This window comes from Corapipo altera, unplaced genomic scaffold, assembly GCF_003945725.1.
Source record: "Corapipo altera isolate COAL_440 unplaced genomic scaffold, ASM394572v1 112, whole genome shotgun sequence".
NCBI classification, from domain to species: Eukaryota; Metazoa; Chordata; class Aves; order Passeriformes; family Pipridae; genus Corapipo; species Corapipo altera.
The window spans coordinates 5,425,857-5,443,048 of record NW_020884899.1 but is presented as its reverse complement, the minus strand read 5'-3'; the positions used below and the strand labels follow the sequence as shown (position 1 = coordinate 5,443,048).

General features: G+C 47.8%; 1 protein-coding gene across 2 annotated transcripts; it reads left to right on the top strand.

Annotated features, from left to right (window-relative positions):
• The first annotated feature begins 2,225 nt into the window (after positions 1-2,225).
• On the top strand, positions 2,226-12,853 carry LOC113949811 (vitamin D3 hydroxylase-associated protein). 2 transcript variants are annotated; one of them, XM_027648841.1, is made up of 15 exons: positions 2,226-2,435; positions 3,427-3,540; positions 3,857-4,000; positions 4,345-4,478; positions 4,798-5,004; positions 5,521-5,561; positions 6,130-6,254; positions 6,620-6,745; positions 7,469-7,566; positions 8,027-8,126; positions 8,347-8,390; positions 8,985-9,024; positions 11,137-11,245; positions 12,138-12,283; positions 12,578-12,853. In XM_027648841.1, exons 1-15 carry the CDS (start codon positions 2,226-2,228, stop codon positions 12,704-12,706), a joined length of 1,767 nt encoding a protein of 588 aa, XP_027504642.1. In that variant the 3' UTR covers positions 12,707-12,853. The 2 variants fall into 2 exon arrangements, with proteins under 2 accessions (XP_027504642.1, XP_027504643.1); XM_027648842.1 differs by lacking the exon at positions 12,138-12,283.
• Positions 12,854-17,192: the final 4,339 nt, after the last annotated feature.

Genomic DNA, 17,192 nt, shown 5'->3' with positions numbered 1-17,192 from the left:
TAAAGAATTTCTTCTTACATCTTATCTAAATCCACCCCTTTCCAGTTTGAAGCCTGTATCGAGCAGCGTGCCAGGGTTGGATGGATGGCAGAGAGCCTGCCCTGCACACCTTCTCCTCCCCTTTGGCCCATACCAGCTTTTCCAGCAGGGTTTTCCAGCCACTGGCAGCCACTGGCACTGGGATTGGCAGGACTGGCTGCTCCCAGCAAGTTTCTAAGAGTGTTCCAGAAAGGAATACCAGAATGCAAAAGTGTTTCCTCAATGTGGGAATGTCAAAAGCAGATGGTAACAAAGCTCTGGCAGGATTATTGTTTGGGGTTTTAGTGTATTATTGTTTAAACCAGAGCTGTGCAAAAGCATGGAGTCTTTTCAAGGGCTGGGAGAGTGTTTATCACAGCCAAGGAGAAAGCAGCTGCCAGGACCCCCATTCTTTATCAGCAGGCTTTGAAAACAGGAGGGAGGGAGCTTCAGGCATTCCATGACTGAACGCTATGTAAAGCAAAGCCTCAAAAGAGTCTGGGTGGGGTTTTCCACCAGTCACAGGTGCTCTCTGCCCACACAGAAGATGCTGGATGGGGTTATCTGTTTGTATTTTAGAATTCAAGCCTGGAGGAGCTCATGCCAGGAAAGGCAATGCCACCAGCACTCCTGCTCCCGGAGAGCCAAGCACTGTTGGTTTAACTGCTCTCTCCCTGGCATGGAGGTGGGCAGGGTGCAGGGGTCCAAACCACGGAGCCACCAGTGAACCTGAGCCTATAATTGTTCCTCACTGGAAGCCCTGAGTGAAGACCTCCAGGGAGCCACAACCACGGGACAGTGCACCAGGCAGGGCCAAAGCTGCTGGGCGGCTCTGGGGATTTAAGGCTGCCAAAAGGGCCAGCTGCAGGCTGCTCCCAGCACTCAGCGGGGAGAGGTTGGTGACATACACCCCGAGTTGTTTGCCTCGTTCTTCAGCCTTCCCTGTCCGAACAGGGGTGATCCTCCTCACCTTTCCAGTCAGCAAACAATTTACAAAGTCTCACTTCTCGCCCAAACTCCCTCCCCTGCTGCCACAGGAATAATCCCACCGGGCGTGTCTCTAACAGGCAAGAAGGTAACAGGGTAGCAGCACAATCACTCGCTTCGGTCCCCAAACCAGACCTCTCCACCAGAGAGCAATGGTTATCCTGGATGCAGTCCCCTAACAAGTTCTGCTACCCTGCTGCCTGGAGCAGGGCCAGCATCTCCTCAGGTACAGCTGGGTTGCCTTGCATCTTGGCAATGAGCTCTTGGAGGCATGCCCTGTTTCCTTCCCTGTGGGCTTGTAGATACCTATAGATCAAGAGAAGCTTAATTTTTTCAGCCCCTCCTTTCCACACTAAGCCATGGGACAGTCCTGGGCAGGGGGAGCACCCATGGCAAGGGGCAGTTCCTGGGGTTGGTAAGACTACACGGTCCAGCTCCTTTGCACCCTGCTGGCTGGAAGATGGCTTGGAAACTGGAGAGCAGATAGGACTCTGCATCCACCAGAGGGGATTTCCCAGAAGTGCTCACCTTCTGATCCAGGTTGCCAAAAGGCTTTTCAAAGGGGCTTGGCTTGAAAATGATACAGAGGAGTCATACTCCTTGAAAGCATCTTCAGATGGCTCCTTCCACGCTGCATTTCCAGAGTCACCTGCATTCTCTTCATTCTCCTGAGCTCCCACCTCTCCACAGGTGCATTTTCACTCCCTGCATGAGGTTCCCCAGAACAAGCAGAGCTAAGTTTTCCCAGGCTCAAAGGGCTGCAGGTGATGCTGCCTGAGGGACAGGGATGATGGCCAAGCACCTCTAGTTAATGAGTGTAAATGTTAATTAATTAATAGATGTGGGTATGGTAGGGATAGCCCAGATCTGGGCTTTGCAGGCACTCAGCTTTGTGTGCAGCCAGGGACAGCAGCAGACAGTGGCTTGGGGGGACACAGAGTTGGGGGACACCCCAGCCTTGGGGAAGCCCCCCCAGACTGAGTAAGCTGAGCACATGGCTTTGCAGCCCGACCCACAGCACTGCTCCAGCAGGCAGACCCTTTCAAAGTCCATGGTCTAGAAAGTCCATTCCTGGACTTTGTTAAAGCAACCCTGCTTCAGAGCTGATCCTGCACAGCAGGGCAGTCACAGAGTCTGCATTTATCTGCCCTCCTGAGGAGAAGGTGGGAGACCCAGGTGTCTGTAGCTGGACCCGAACCGAAAGGACGGGGAGAGAAATCATGACCCAAGAGCGACTGTGGCAGATCCTGGACCCATTGTGGGGGGACACTCGTGCCCTCTCAGCTCTGCTCTGCAGTTCAGCTGCAGCTGTCCTGCTCCTGAAATGGCTGGGACGCAGGCAGGTCCAGCAGAAGATGCATGAGGCAAGGAGGTCTCAGGATCTGGCCCTGGAAAGGATGGAGAAGGCAGCTCGCAGGTTTAAGCAAGAGGTAAATTTGGGGGAAAGTGTGTGTAGGAGGAAGGAGTTATATTTTGGATAACCAAAGAAATGGGGGAGCTCTGATCAATCCCTCTCTGAATGGTGCTTAGGGTACATGCATGTTTTCCAGCGTCACCAATCTGATGTTTTTTAAGGGTCATCACCCTCCACTGTCATGAAAACCCCTCCCATAACAGACAGTGTAAAGGAAGTATTTCTTAATACAGACCTGTTGAGGGAATTCTGAGTATCAAAGACGGATTGGAGCTTGGGACCTTCTCAGTCAGATCACCACCCCAGACCTCCCTATGCCCTTTCTCCTCATCCCTCTCTACTGCCAAGCCTTTCCTCTCCCATCCTCCTTACCTCTCCCTCTCCATGGGGACCTGACTGCCCCATCACCCTCAAAGTACAAGGGGGCTTCACATCCTTCCAACATCTGCACATCAGTGACCAAAAGCCATTTCCTCCTGCCCATGCCCAGGTAAAGAAGCACCTGGATTTTAGGAGGTCAGGTACTTGGGATTTGTCTTAGACCCATAATAAACACCTACTGCTGTTCTTCTCTTGGAGGGGAGGTTGCAAACAGCCCACACACTTTTTTTTCCCATGTTAATGATAAATTTTGTAAAACTTTAGCTAGTTGAACTGCTATTCAGTGAGTTAGAGTCAGAAGAGGGTTGAAGGCCTGTAGGAGAGTAAACAGAGACAGGTCAAACCGCTCTTACAGGTTCACACAACTCTCCAGTGAAGGAGCAGTTTTCTCCCTGTTTTGATTCTGATTTTTGAACTAAGACTCAGCAAATTTCCCTGTCAGCAAATTCCCTGCTCCAGCACACGCAGTGCTCTGTGGGAGGTCTGCATTTCTACAGGGCATGTCTTCTAAAATCTTCCATTCAAGGTGATTGCTGGGCAGATGTTAGAACTGGGTATCTGGAGCCTCAACAGCAGCCTTTTCTTTTGTTTTTTTCCCTCTGCACCCAATTTCCTACTCTTTTTAGAACCCAGGCACCCAGACCACACATATCCTCTCACTGACAATGATGGAGCTGGTGGAGAAGCTGAAGGAGGGGTCCCTGTCCCCAGAAAGTGTCCTCTACTCCTACATGGACAAAGTGAGTGATGCTTTCAGCATGGAGGACAGTGGGACTTTCAAATTAAAAACCAGCTCATTTTCTGAGAGAAGCAGCAATGCTGGGGATTACAATTTGTCAGTACTGGGATGTCTGAAGCGTGGCTTACAGGCAAGTAAGTAGGACAGAGATCCAGGGCAGAAAATTATCCCAGAAAGAAACACCTGAAGTTTATAGATAAGATCTTAAAAATAAATGCTGAAGGTTTGAGATTGAATTTTCAGCTTGAAAACTAAATATAAGTAATGTCTCCTTCCACCCATTCTTCTGTCTTGCTGCTCCTCTCTGTTCTGGAGAGGCTTTGGAGGTGAATCGGGAGGTGAACTGCGTGACAGACTTCATTCATGGCTGTGAGGATCAGCTTCAGAAACTGAAGAAGCAGAAGGAGAAGGGGCTGCTCTATGGCATTCCCATCAGCATCAAGGACCACATTAACTGCAAGGTACACCCCTGATTCTCCTGTCTCTTGGTTTGGAGCTGGAAACAGGCCAGGATGTCCCATCCTCACCTCAGGACTGGCTAAGAGTTCTCTGAGACAAGAATCTGGATCAAATATTGTGGGACTAGCAAACCTGCCCTTCTTCTAATGAAATCTTGTTTTCTTCAGAAATTTCCAACCCACTCTGATCGGGTTTTCCCTGAGGTAGTCAGGTCCTGTTCTGCCTCTGAGAAAACTTGGGTGGGAACTTTGGAACTGTAACAATAACAGACATGTTAAATCATGATGCTTCCTGTGGCAAACAGGATTTCTCCTGTACGTAAAGAGCTTTGTTTCCCACCCCCAAGGGCCACATCTCCTCTGGAGGGATGGTGAAGTTTCTGGGCCAAGTGAAGGAAGAAGACAGTGTCATCGTCCATGTTCTAAAGCACCAGGGGGCAATCCCCTTTGTGAAAACCAACATCCCACAGACAATGATAAAGTAATTGCATGTTTGCCTTCATGAAAACACTATGATACATGACTCTTGCTATCACAGAGAGTGTGAGCAAGCTCCCCCCTTGTCCAAGCTAATCATGCACATTGAGTTAATTGCCTCCTTATTTCAATCTGAAATGATTTCTCTCATATTTGATGCCTCTTTCTCCTTAAATTCAGCTGTGCCAACAAATCTACTTCATGCTGATTCTACCTGCTGGGATTAATTCCACTCTCATCCCTGTACAGATCCTCTGTGCCCTGTATTTATGGTTTGCAGAGGCAGAAGTACCTCACTCACCTGCTGATCTTCTTCTCCCCAGCTACGACTGCAGCAACCTCATCTTTGGCCAGACACTGAACCCTCTAAACCACCAGAAGAGCCCCGGGGGCTCCTCAGGAGGGGAGGGAGCTCTGATCGCAGGGGGCGGCTCCATCCTGGGCATCGGCTCGGATGTAGCTGGCAGCATCCGCCTGCCCTCCAGCTTCTGTGGGCTCTGTGGGCTCAAACCCACAGGCAACAGGATCAGGTACATCCCAACTTCTGTCCTCTTCTTCCACCCAGTGTGGAGAATGCAAGGTGTCCCCCAGAGTGCATCAAACTTTGCAATAGTGTCCATGGTTTCCTCCAGGCTTAAGTTAGCAGCTAACGTGCCCTCGTACCAGCTTGGGCTAAAGGCTCTATTAATGACACAAGATGACTTCTACCTGTTAGCACAACAAAGACTTATTCAGTTTTTAATAGCCCTGACCAAGAAGCTGAAAGCAAATGCTACAGGGTCACCTCCTTTTCAGGTATTTTCCAGCCCTTGCTTTGCTTGTAAGAGTTTTCTGTTTACCAGAGGTGATTTGTCCATAGATGAGGAATTAGATGCACCAGGGAAAGGAGATGATTAGCCCCTAGCAGCTTACAGACCATGGAAGTTTTTCTAGCCTAGGAAGTGCAGGACCTTTTGCCCTACTAGATGTTGACTGAGGGCAAATGGGAAGTTTGCAGCTCAGTGTGGTGACCTGCTGCTAATCTGCTTCTCCCATTATGTTCCCAGCAAACAGGGTGTCGTTTCTCCTCTCATAGGAATGCAATCAGGTAAGTCCATCCTGATGACATGTCACTACTGTCAAACCTTTGCTTCTTACATCTCCTACAACTGAAAGGCCAGCAAGGGTGCTTGCTCAACTATGTGTCTCACGGCCAGTCAAACCAGTGACCTATTAGACCTGCCATGTGTTACTACCTTTTTACACCACTTACTCTCTTCTGGATGGTGGCAGGTGTTTGCTGAATCTGAGCAGAAAGGAATCAACACCTGTCCAGGCAATGCAACCTGTAGCAGGAGAGGTGTGAGATGCACATCCCAAAGGCCTGGGATATTTCACTGGAGATGTGCCAGGAGACTCTGCCAGCTTCACCTGCTGCTGGGCAGCATTGCTGTTGGCAAGAAAGCTGCAGCCCTCCCTCCTTGTGCCTGCAGAAGCCTGGCCCAGAAGGTCAGCCTTAGTAGGCTGCCCCTGCTTTGGGACCGACAGGTTATCCCTGTTGGACTTCCTTGTACGCTACACTCATTCCTCATTTCTCTTCCCTGCTGGACCCCTACCAGTAACATGGGACAGCACCAGCCCACCTGCCTGCAGTGACAGGACCTTTGTCCTTGCAGTGACAGCGATGCTGGGGCCGATGGCGAGGGACGTGGACAGCCTGGCCCTGTGCATGAGGGCGCTGCTCTGTGAGGAGATGTTCCAGATGGACCCCACCGTGCCCCCCATCCCCTTCGATGAGGAGGTAATCCCATGTCTCTATGTTCCCAGCAACAAAGTGAGACCTCAGGAGGTTCCTATCTGGTTTCATGTCCCAAGATAGCAAAGGATCCAGGGAAATACGTGTTCATATGGACAGAGGACACCCAGCATGAGTGACCAAAAGAAGCAGCCACATGGCAGGGTTGGCAGGCAGGAGGTGGTGTCAGAAAGACCATGCCAAGGACCACTGATGCAGACCTGTGTTCTGGACAACGCTGCTTTTCCCCAGCCCTAATGTTCCCATCATTCCCCCAGCCCAGGAGAGCTCAGCTGGTGCCTCCCTGAGCCCTGGGAGTGGTCCAGTCCTGCGTGTGTGGTGTGTGTAAATCGTGGCTCCTCCTCTCACAGGTTTACACCAGTTCAAATCCTCTTCGCATTGGGTATTATGAAGGAGATGGTTACTTCCAGCCCTCACCCAGCATGAAACGGGCCATCCAGCAGACAAGAAAGCTCCTCCAGGATGCAGGGCACACGGTGGGTTTCCATGCCTGTGGTTGCTTGGAGCTGTTACGCTGCTGCTCCTTACAAAGTTTGGACAAATCACTTTCCATCTCCACTTTTCCTACCTGTAATAGAGGAAGGCAAAGGCAACGGTTTATTTCCCAAACTGAAGTGATCTGGTTTATATTTCTGGCCTAGCAGACATGATAATTATTTTAAGATATCTCCAAGTCACCCCAAGCACTGTTTTTTTTCTGTCATGTTTGCTGTTTCTATAAATATCAAACTCACAGCAGTTTCCATGATCCCTCACCTACTAAACACAGCTTACCGATTTCTTGTTGGGTAAGTGGGAAGCGAGGTGGAGCAGTTAAACCCCCAGGGACTTCTTTTAGCCTAAATTATTCTGCAGTTCTACCAGTGGGGATTTCTCTATGGGAGCTGTTCCAATGATGCAAATTAATTTTAAAAAATTGGTGTTTTGAAACCTCTAATAATTTTTCTCTAACATGTGGAGGAGTGGAGTCTGTGCCAGGTCACAGTAAGTGTTTATGCCTTGGAAAGGACAGCAGGCAGATACTGCTAACCCAGCTCCCTTTGAAAATGGGGTCTTGCTGTCCTACAGCAGCAAGGAGGGTCTAAGTTTCCCACTACTTCGCTTTCCAGGCATCTCACTGGTGAGGCAGCGAGGTTCACAGAGGGCTCTGTGAATCATTCATCTTTGCTGCCTCTTGGACAGGGATGGTTTCCTTGCAGCTTGTTCCCTTTGCACCACCCAAGATTGACTACATGGTAGATGAGCTGTTCACCAGAGGGATTTTCTCGGATGGTGCTGCTCACCTGGTGGACTGCTTGTGAGTAAAACCCCTGTTTTGGTGTGAGCTCTGAGACTTGGCAATATATACTATAGCCAGTGGCTGCATCCAGAGTGTTTATATTCTTGTGGGTGCAAACTGATACAGGAGCAGCAGAGGAGCAGTCTCTGGAAGGATGAATTTAGTGTGGGCAGCAGCCAGTTCACATGCATGGATAACATGGTAGATACCCAGCCAGCCACTTGCTCACTTCAGGGTGAAGCAGGCCCCACTGCAAAGCTCTCCAGAACTTTTAGAGCACTGATGGCATAGGCAGTGAAGTACTGATTTATCTGTAACATTTGCTGTGAGCATCTATTGTTCAGTGTTTTCCTTAGAAACAGGCAGATTTTGTCTTTTAGCGAGTCTCTTCCAAGACAAACTCTGCCTTGGAAGCAGTACTGCTATTGCTGTAGCTCTGGCACAGTAAATTGTCCTTTTTTACTCTCTGCCCTTCCAGCAAAGGAGACATCGTGGATCCCAACCTGAAATCCCAGTTCAATACTTACAGGCTTCCTGCTCTGGTGAAAAGGATCTTGGCTTTCATTTTGAAACCCATAGTAAGTGTGTGGACGTGTCTCATTTGTGTTACAGGAAATCAGCAAGGTGGGAAGGTTTCCACGTGCAGGGAGGTAGGGGAGTAAAACCACTTCACTGGAAAGCCTACCAGTTCTTCAGAGCCAATTCTGCTAGGACGAGAAGTGTTCCCAAAATGCAGTCACATGGTAGCCAGCTGTGTTGTTGTTGACTAACCCCAAGTTTTTCTCTTCTCTCCAAAAGTACCCACGAATTGCTCGAGACCTCAGCGCTCTCTGTGGAGTGGGGTAAGAAACACTGAAGTAGGTCTAGAGAAAGTTGCTGTGCTTGGATGTCTCCACCCATACGTGCAGGTAGATACCAGGGCTGTGCGGCACAGGCTGAGCCCGATGAATATGTGCTTCCTCTGCACCACCTGGTCTCAGCACTGTGTTATCCAGGGCTGTTCAGCCAGAGGTTATTTTAAGAGCTTAAGGATCCTTATAGTGACAGAGATCAGCACAGGAAGATAAGGGAATCCACCATCAGGTGGATTCTGGTGCCCAGAGCATTGTGTGCCAAGTTAATGCAGAGGTCCCTGCATGCACTTGCAGTGTGGTGTGAGGTACCTGCACCTCCAAAAGAAGGAGACACATCAAACTGGGAGCAAGTGAATTTAGGAGACTGCCATGATTTCTGTCTAGGTGGTCTGGCATGCTTTAACATAAGCTCTTTTGATGCACCTGTAAGCACATGCGAACCCAGCTGAATCAGCTGGATGATGCCATAGCTTTTTCCCAGAATGGTCATGCAGTTTTCATAAAAATGGGCTGTCTGTGCATTTTCCTAATTCTTTTCTGTTGCCACAGTCACAAAGCTGATTAATTCTGTCACTTTTCCAGATCTGCCAAAAACCTCTGGGATCAGCACGGAGCAGTGGCGGTAGCGTGACTCTTATTTCCCTTTTTCCTTACTAAATGTTGTGAGAGATCTTTAAAGTTTCTAAGCAATTGCTTCACACTCAGCAAAGCATTTGGGGTTGGAAACAAATCATCATCCTTTGCCCTGCATTGTCTAAGCAAAAATAGCATAAGAACAGTCATTAAAAATGAGACTTCATTTTTTTTTTCTTCTTTCTGTCTCTCGGTGCAAATTCCTAATTTCAGACATTAGGTGATGTTGTCACGAGCTAAGGCCATGCTTGAACGATCAAGCAGAGACAAAGCAGGAGTTAAAAATTGTGGTTGTGAACTCTGTGGAACCTAGGACAGGAAGCTTTCTCCTGGGCAGCTGTGTCCAGTGCTGCCCACAAACTGATCAGGTTCCTCTTTTAAACCATTTGAGTTTTATGCTTGCGTTTGATTTTATGGACTGGTTCCTCTCCTCCCTGCTCTGATGGTTGGAAACTTTCATATTTCCCGTGCTCTTTATTCCCTTCCAGTTTATCCTTATTTTATTTCTGTCCTTGAGTGTAAATAGCACCTCTCCTCTCTGGTATTTTCCTCTGCCTCACTCCTATGTCTATTTATAGAGAGCAATTGTATCCTCTCTCAGCTGGTGTTTTGCAAGGCTGAAGAGGCTGAGCTGTTTTACTGTCCACCCTCAGGGCAGGATCTGTTTCCTGGGACACCCTCACAATCCTCCCTGAGGAGAAACATGCCCCCAGCCTGCACCACCCAGGCTCTATCAGTGCCAGTCACTTGATGGATGAGCAGGCTGCTCTGACAAATTAGAGGGCAGAGGAAAAGCTCTTACAAAGCTGCCTGGTCACTGGGCTGGTGGGAGTGTTTGGAAGGAAATGGATTAGGGTTTTTTTTAAGGTGAAAACAGATTCCTCTCCCATCCCCCCACAAAAAACCACAAAAAACCAAAACCAACACAAAAATACACATAAAAATACACATGAAAAACCCAAAGAAACCAAAAAAAACCCCCACCAAACAAACAAACAAAACAAAGGAACACCTCCTCTCCCAAAAAAAAAAAACAAAACCAACTCTTTAGAAGGTTTGATGGCTTCAAAGATATTTTCCGTTGCTTTTGTTCAGTGAAAAAATATTCACATGTTTTCATCTAGTGCAAACAAGAGCCAATTCAAAACTTTTGGCTAGTGACCAGCTTTTTTCTCAGAAAAAAAGAAAAAAATAGGGTAGCTACACTGCCAGTATTTCTTGGAAACCCATCTCATTTGTTGAACTTTCATCAGGAGGAATCTCAGACTGCAGGTGGAAATTGAGTTCAGGCTGAAAAATAGCCCCAAGGCCAGGGCTTTTGTGAGAGATGTGGAAGACTCTTGTACAGAAAACTTGGAGTGAGACAGTTGTGCACAACAGGGACAGGACCATGGGACATGTGTCTGTATGTAACCAGATCATGGCTGCAGAAACAACTGTACTGTGGTCCATCCATGTCTGTTTGCTAAGACAAAGTGGAACAGCTCTTTGAGGATGGATTAATTTGTTGCCTGATGTTCAGCAAAGCCGTAGTAGACCAGACTACAAACCTAGGTCTCTCTTGGATCTGCAGGACAATCCTGAAGCTGTGCCTCCTGCATTGTGGGGGGATGTCCTGAGGCTTGCCTTGCTGTCTCATGCTGCCTCTTTTCCTTACCTGTATCCCCTCGCAGAATGAGAGAAGTATTTGTGAAAATATTTTGGATTCGTGTCTTTCAGAACCTTCTATCGAAATAACCAAATCTTTTAGAAAATGTGATTTTCAGTCAGCCAGACCTAATTCTTCAAACTGCTGTTGATCTCCATTCAATACAATTCAAAAACAAAACTGTTCATGGGAAGGATTGGGTTAATGCTTGACGAAATCAAGTGAGAAATGCACACCTAGCATTAATGTCTAGGTCTGGGCAGCACATGGTATTCTGACAGGAAACCTAAAGGAGGAAGAACAAAGGCCCTTTCAAAGCACAGCTCAGATTTTATCTTATTTTTTTAGTTGTATCCAGGAAGGTTTTTTCCCCTCCTTTTCCTATGTGTCAGCACTGACCTGCCACTGCTGTCCAACAGACACTTTTGTCATCTCCTCTATCTTTCCTCCCAGGTTTACCGCACGGAATTCATTGCCAAATGGAGGAAGCTGAGGCTGGATGTGATCCTTTGTCCTGCCCTGGGGCCAGCCTTTAACCACGGCTATGCTGGGAAGCTCTTTGGTAAATCTCCACTGAGGTGTCTCTGGGTGCATCCCTGGCTGTGTTTGTGGGCAGAGCTGGAACAAGATATTTTGGTCTCTTGGACATTCCCCAAACCCTGTACATTGCTCAGTTTCCCTCTGTGGAAGAAAGCAAGGGAGAGGTCACCTCAGTGGGTCTTCTCATTCCCCCACCTCATCTGAGCTGCTGGTGTTGGATTATTATGGGGCAGCCATTAGTGACACATCTGTCCCCAGCTGTACATCAGTGAGTTTCCCCTCTGTTGTCTGTCCTGTAGAAAACCCAAGAGCTACTCTTGCAGCAGAGAGTGGCAGTGAGGAGTGGCTGTCAGAGGGGTGGCAGACTTTGGTACAGGGCCAGGCTCTTCTGAATGCAGCTGTCTCACATTTCCCAAGACTTTGCAAAAAGCAGAAAGGCCCATTGCATGTGACTGGCAGAAAACAGGCATTTTTCTGTAGCTTTCAGCAAAAAGTCAGGGTCCTCCATCTCCCTAGCAATGACCTTTTGGGATCCAAAATCCCCAAGACGACGTTAACATAACTGGACATCAGGAATATCTTGAAAAGATAGCTGAGACTTTTCCCCAGGGAGTAGGAGACATAGATGCAGACTGTGAATCGGATCAAATACTCATGTCTGTCCCTCCCAGAGCAGATCTGATCTCCACATGACTGACAGGTGAAGGTGTGCGTCTCTCTCTGGTCTCAGCAGCCACGTGGCCCTCAAACCTCTCCATCAAAAAAGTCCCTTTGAGGCAGCATGTTTTCAGGGTCTCTTCAGGTCCAGCCACTCCAGATTACAATTCCTGCAGCCCAAATTATCATCTGAAAGTCACTGCTGGCCCCGCACACTGAATTTTGCCATTTTGCATGCTCTGTGTGATCTTTTCCAGCTGCGACCTCCTACACCAATTTATACAACGTGCTGAACTTCCCTGCTGGGGTGGTGCCGGTCAGCACGGTCACGAGAGCCGATGAAGAGGAACTGAAGCATTACCAAGGGCACTACAGAGACCCTTGGGATAAGAGGCTGAAAGAGGTCAGAGGAGAAAAGGCTTAAATCATAGAAGAAGGTTATGACTGGCACACTGACACCTCTGGGACATTGCCCCGAGGCTTGTCTACATCTCCTGATGAGAGTCGGAGCTGCTTTAGCCATGCAGTTGGCAATCTCTGTGTTACTACCCTGTGTGTGGCGCAGCAGCAAGGCTGGTGTACGTCAGCCTGACAGCTGTCCCCTTGCTTGTCTTCCTCTGCCTTCTCTTCCCATAATGTCTTGTGCCTGCCCGGGTGCTCTGGTGCTCTGACTCAGCACTGCCCTTAACTTTTGCAGGCTGTGGAAGGAGCTGTGGGGCTGCCAGTGGCTGTCCAGTGCGTGGCTCTGCCGTGGCAGGAGGAGCTGTGCCTTCGCTTCATGAAGGAGGTGGAGATGCTTGCCCACAACACAAAGAGAAATGTGTGATTTCTGGGAACCAGCCTTCACTGTGATGACTTTTCATTGCCTGCCCTTCACTCCAGCCACCTTCTATCTGATACAAAAGTAGATAGCAAGGCTCTGAACTAACATTTCAATAAACTGGCACAAAATGCTGTTTAAAAATAGCAAAAATCTCACCCCTGTCTAAGTTATCCTTCATTGTTAAACTGAATCAAAAAAGCAAAAGGAAGCAATGAGAGTTAATGCTGTAACAAAGGAACCCCATGACAATAGAGAAAAAAATATCCGTTGTATGGTGTGAGACCAAACAGCTGTTTATTGCAATATTTTACTTCCAGCAGTGGAAAGGAGCAGATGATTGTGGAGAGTATAACCTGGTAAGTGCAGAATTCCCTCTCTGGCTGTGCCATTGGTTGGCTAAGAGACTTTTTGGCAAAGACTTGCAGTCAGCCCATCGGTTTAAATAGCTGCCAGGAGAGCTCTCCTCCACAAACTTGTTGGTCCCCTTCCTGAAATCATTTGCTCCCTTGATCTCCACATCATCCAGCAGTTTAATTGTTCAGGGAGTAGTGGAAAGCTTAATATTCTGTGAGAAATGGTAACTGGTCTGTCTTCACTCCTGTTCCTCATCATTTCTTCCAGTTAAATAATGGGAAAAGATGTGGTTTTATTGCCTATAAACACTTCAGGGAAAACTGAGAAAGCATTTCTGTGTCTACACTTAGGCCACTCACACTGTTTGGTGTTTCCAAGAACACCGTGACAACTGTGTGCTGTTTCTTGACTCATCTTTTGCTCTCAAGGTGAATGAAGACACTGGAGGGAAAGGTGAGAGTGATGAAGCAGATGCCTGGAATAAGCAAGTGTGTGTTGAAACAAGGCGTGTGTTGAAGCAAGGCATGATCATGAGCAATGATCATTAGCAATGATTCCTTCTCTAAGCCTCCATATTTCTCCAGGCACCAGGGCTGGAGGCAGTATTTTCCCAACAGGAGGACAGAGCCAAGGGGTGACAGTGCCCTTGTTATTCACCTGCCTCCCTGGGGCAGCACAGGGATGCTGCAGTCATCCAGCCACCTCCCATGGCCACAAGGAGGTCTGAGTCACACAGTGAGCGTGACACAGTCACGCAGCCTGACTCACCATCCTCTGATCCCCACACAGCCAGGAGAAGATCCATGGCACAGCCCTGCTCCAAGGAGATGCCCTGACTCTGCAGGACTGCTACTGGGGGCACCACCCACAGAGATCCTGCTGGATGACCTGTCTCAGGCCAGGAGCAAAGTTTTTTAGCTACCCTCTCATAGGGAGGATGGGACCTCACCATTAAACAGGTAACCTGCCCAGGTAGTACTCCTGGATAGATCTGAGCATGCACAGACCTTGTTTTTGAAGGAAAGGATAATGTCCTTTGCTTGTCTATCCCTCTGTACTTGTGCAAGGCTGAAAGAGTCCTATTTCTGAAAGGAATTTCCCCATGCATCCTTGCACTCTGCATTCCAGCCGCTCCTTGTGGATGGCTCTAGAGGGGATTTACTGTTCCTCCCACTCTCCTTTTTCCTGCCTCCAGCCAGTCACTAGATCTCAGGATCCTGGAGCACTAGCTCCGAGGACCCAGCACCCAAAGGGAATTTCTCACTGTGATCCAGCAGATGACTGAAGCAGAGTGCCTGGATGCTCTCAGCCCTGGTCTCAGCTCAGCTAAAGCTCTCCTGGCACTGAAGTGAATGAGGTGGAGAAGACATGTCCAGAAGAAGATGGACAAGGTGTGAGGGAAACAAGATACAAGTTTGGACCTGATTTAGGGGTCTGTTCAGGAATTTAAAGGGCAGGTAAGTGCCTCAGCTGGACAGAGAGCAAAGCACATTCCTGAGTAAAACTCAGGGCCCTGCTTAAGTCAGGTGGTCCATGATATCAGTTGTCACTGCTGCATAAAGGTGGGGGAAAAGTAGGGAGGGTGATGCTGAGAGCAGTCTGGTGAGCTCAGGTGTTGAAACACAAGGAGAGAGAGGCCTGTAGTAGGGCAAAACCTCAGGTTTTCAGGACAGTTCTTCTTCCAGACCTCCTCCGCTCTGGAGAAGGAATGTCAGCCCCTTCCCACACCTACCAGCAAAGTGTTATTGTGTTTCCAAGCCTTCTGCAGCTCCTCACCATGAGCTGTTGGCTCAGGCTGTGCAGCCCTCCCAGACCTGCACTGTGTGTTTGCAGAGTGATTGTTCAGCTGCCTGGCACTGACCAAAGTCCATGCTTTGGTCTGTCTCAGAGAATTATGTACAAATGCTGCTTTGGCCAAAAGAGCTTTGTTTTTACTAGTTTCTTTCATCTCCAGCACAACAGTCTGGCTGTGGTCTTTGCTTTGATTATTTTTTCTCCTCCCTCTTGATTTTGATAAAAATTTAGATCTGCCGTCCTCAACCCATATTTCATTCTATGACTAGATAAATAACCAAGCAAGGTTGAGAGACTGAATCATCAGGCAATCCAGCTTTTTTATTTGGTTTTACTTTACTTTGCAGGATTTTTTCTTTATTTAGCGTGTCACAATGTTATATAGTCACAGCATCAGGAGGAAATAAGACTCTCTAGAAAACTGATACCAGCAGAACATGAGTTGTTACAACAGGTCAGTTGTCCCCTTACAGTATCTGAAGCACACGGAGCTCTGTGATGTAGCAGGCAGTGACAGAGGACATTAGGGACACAAACAATTCCAGGATCCCAAACATTCACTTCAAACAAGTTTCAAGATGGTAGTTGAAGTAGCTAAAAGGACATGTTTAAAAGGGAGGTGAAGTGAAACACCTGAACATAGGAAAGCTCATCCTTGAAACACAAAAAAATACCCCAAAATTAGGATTGGTACGTCCTTCAGTCTGAAACAGCTGTTTGCTGTACAAATCCTCATCTCACCAAGCACAGTCTCAGTCTCATTTTGTTTGTTTTTTCCTGCCACTGTTCTCCTTTTCACTCAAATCACCCAGCTTCCCTGCTGCCCTGCTTGCCCATAGGAGACCAGTGAAAAGCCCAGCTTCCTGCTGTCAGGTTTGTGTCCAGTCATGGAGCAGCTGGGAACATTCCAGTCCCTCATCATCAGGGTGCTGAAGTCTCTGCTGTCACTCAGTGGGAACAGATGTGAGCAAGACACCAAACATGATGGAAGAAGTAGGAATGCTCCTGGACTTCTGGTGAAGAACTAACAGCTCTCTACAGCATCTTTGCTGATCATGTCTCTGCCTTGCTGGAGAAGTTGTAGGTTGGACTCGTACAACCCACTTGGCTATGGAAAGGCTCAAGGAAAATAATGCAATACTCACAAAAGTGGGAAAGATGTAGGGATGATTAGGAGAGAGAGCAGCCCCTGCTGTCAGAGGTGTCATGCTTGGTATGGGAGGCCTCTCTTCCCATCCTATTGCAGTTTATTCAGGGAAAGCCAACAGGGTCCTGGCTGAGCAACATGGAAGAGCATTGATAGAGACAAACCCTCATCTCTCAACTGACGTTCTTGATTGTTGGAAAGGTGTAGATTTGGTAGTGGCAAGTTTCTTACCAGCTGTTATGTTCTGTGAGTGCTGGTGGAGTTGGACTGAAATTGAGGAGAGTCTTATGCTCCAAATAGATATTCCAGGCTGAAATGAGTCAGAAACTGGAGAGTCCCCAGAAAACATTTATTCAGCCCTCTGAGCCAACTGCAACAAGTTCTCCAGAGGGGACCAGCCCAAATCACTGTGGTTTCAGTATTTTGTGAAATGTCTTTAATATTCTTTCAGAGCAGCATAGTTAACATGCCTCATTTTGTAAATCATTTTGAAAAAGAGCACCAGAGTGTTTGGTTACAAATACATGAACACAAGATGCAGCAGTAAGGATTTATTCTTCATCATTTTAATCAAAATGGAGTCAAAGCTGACTTAAAAATATTTATTACCAATTTAGAGGGAAGACAGCTTAGTTATAAACAATTTCTGTCAAAACCCATTCTGCTTAAGACCTGAAAGTGTTAATGGAGCGTGATGACAGTAAGTCAATGTAGTTTTTGCTCTTGCAAGCAAAGATGGTGCAGCCTTTCCTGGGCACAGGAATAGTTTGTCTGACTTTGTCTGACTGCTTTTTTCTGGGATAGTCCACACCGAAGGAGATGTCGTGGGTGCCACAATGAAATCCCAGACCCAGCTGTTATGAGTTGACTCTTCTTGTGAAAAGGGTCATGCATGGCTTTCATCTAAACACCACTGATGGGTTTGACCTTGGACCTGGATCAATTCAAATGACAAAAACACTGTGGACAAGTGAGTGTTGACCTGTAAGTCAGGTAGGTCTATCTCCCCTGCTATGGACTTGAGATTTAACTTTGGATATCCCTTTGCTTCCTTGCTTTAGGTTCCCTTGGATGTGTGGCCTCGTGGTGGCAGGAGGAGCCCTACCTCTGGTTCACAAAGGATGCAGAGATGCTCACACATTGATAGGAAAAGGGGTTTCCTCAGCAGCATCCGGCCATCTGGAAATGCAGCTC

Coding starts and splice junctions, on each gene's coding strand:
- LOC113949811 (XM_027648841.1), top strand. CDS start 2,226: ATGACCCAAGAGCGACTGTGGCAGATCCTGGACCCATTGTGGGGGGAC. Junction 4,479..4,797: donor ATCCCACAGACAATGATAAA/GTAATTGCATGT, acceptor TCTTCTCCCCAG/CTACGACTGCAGCAACCTCA. Junction 12,284..12,577: donor GGGATAAGAGGCTGAAAGAG/GTCAGAGGAGAA, acceptor TAACTTTTGCAG/GCTGTGGAAGGAGCTGTGGG.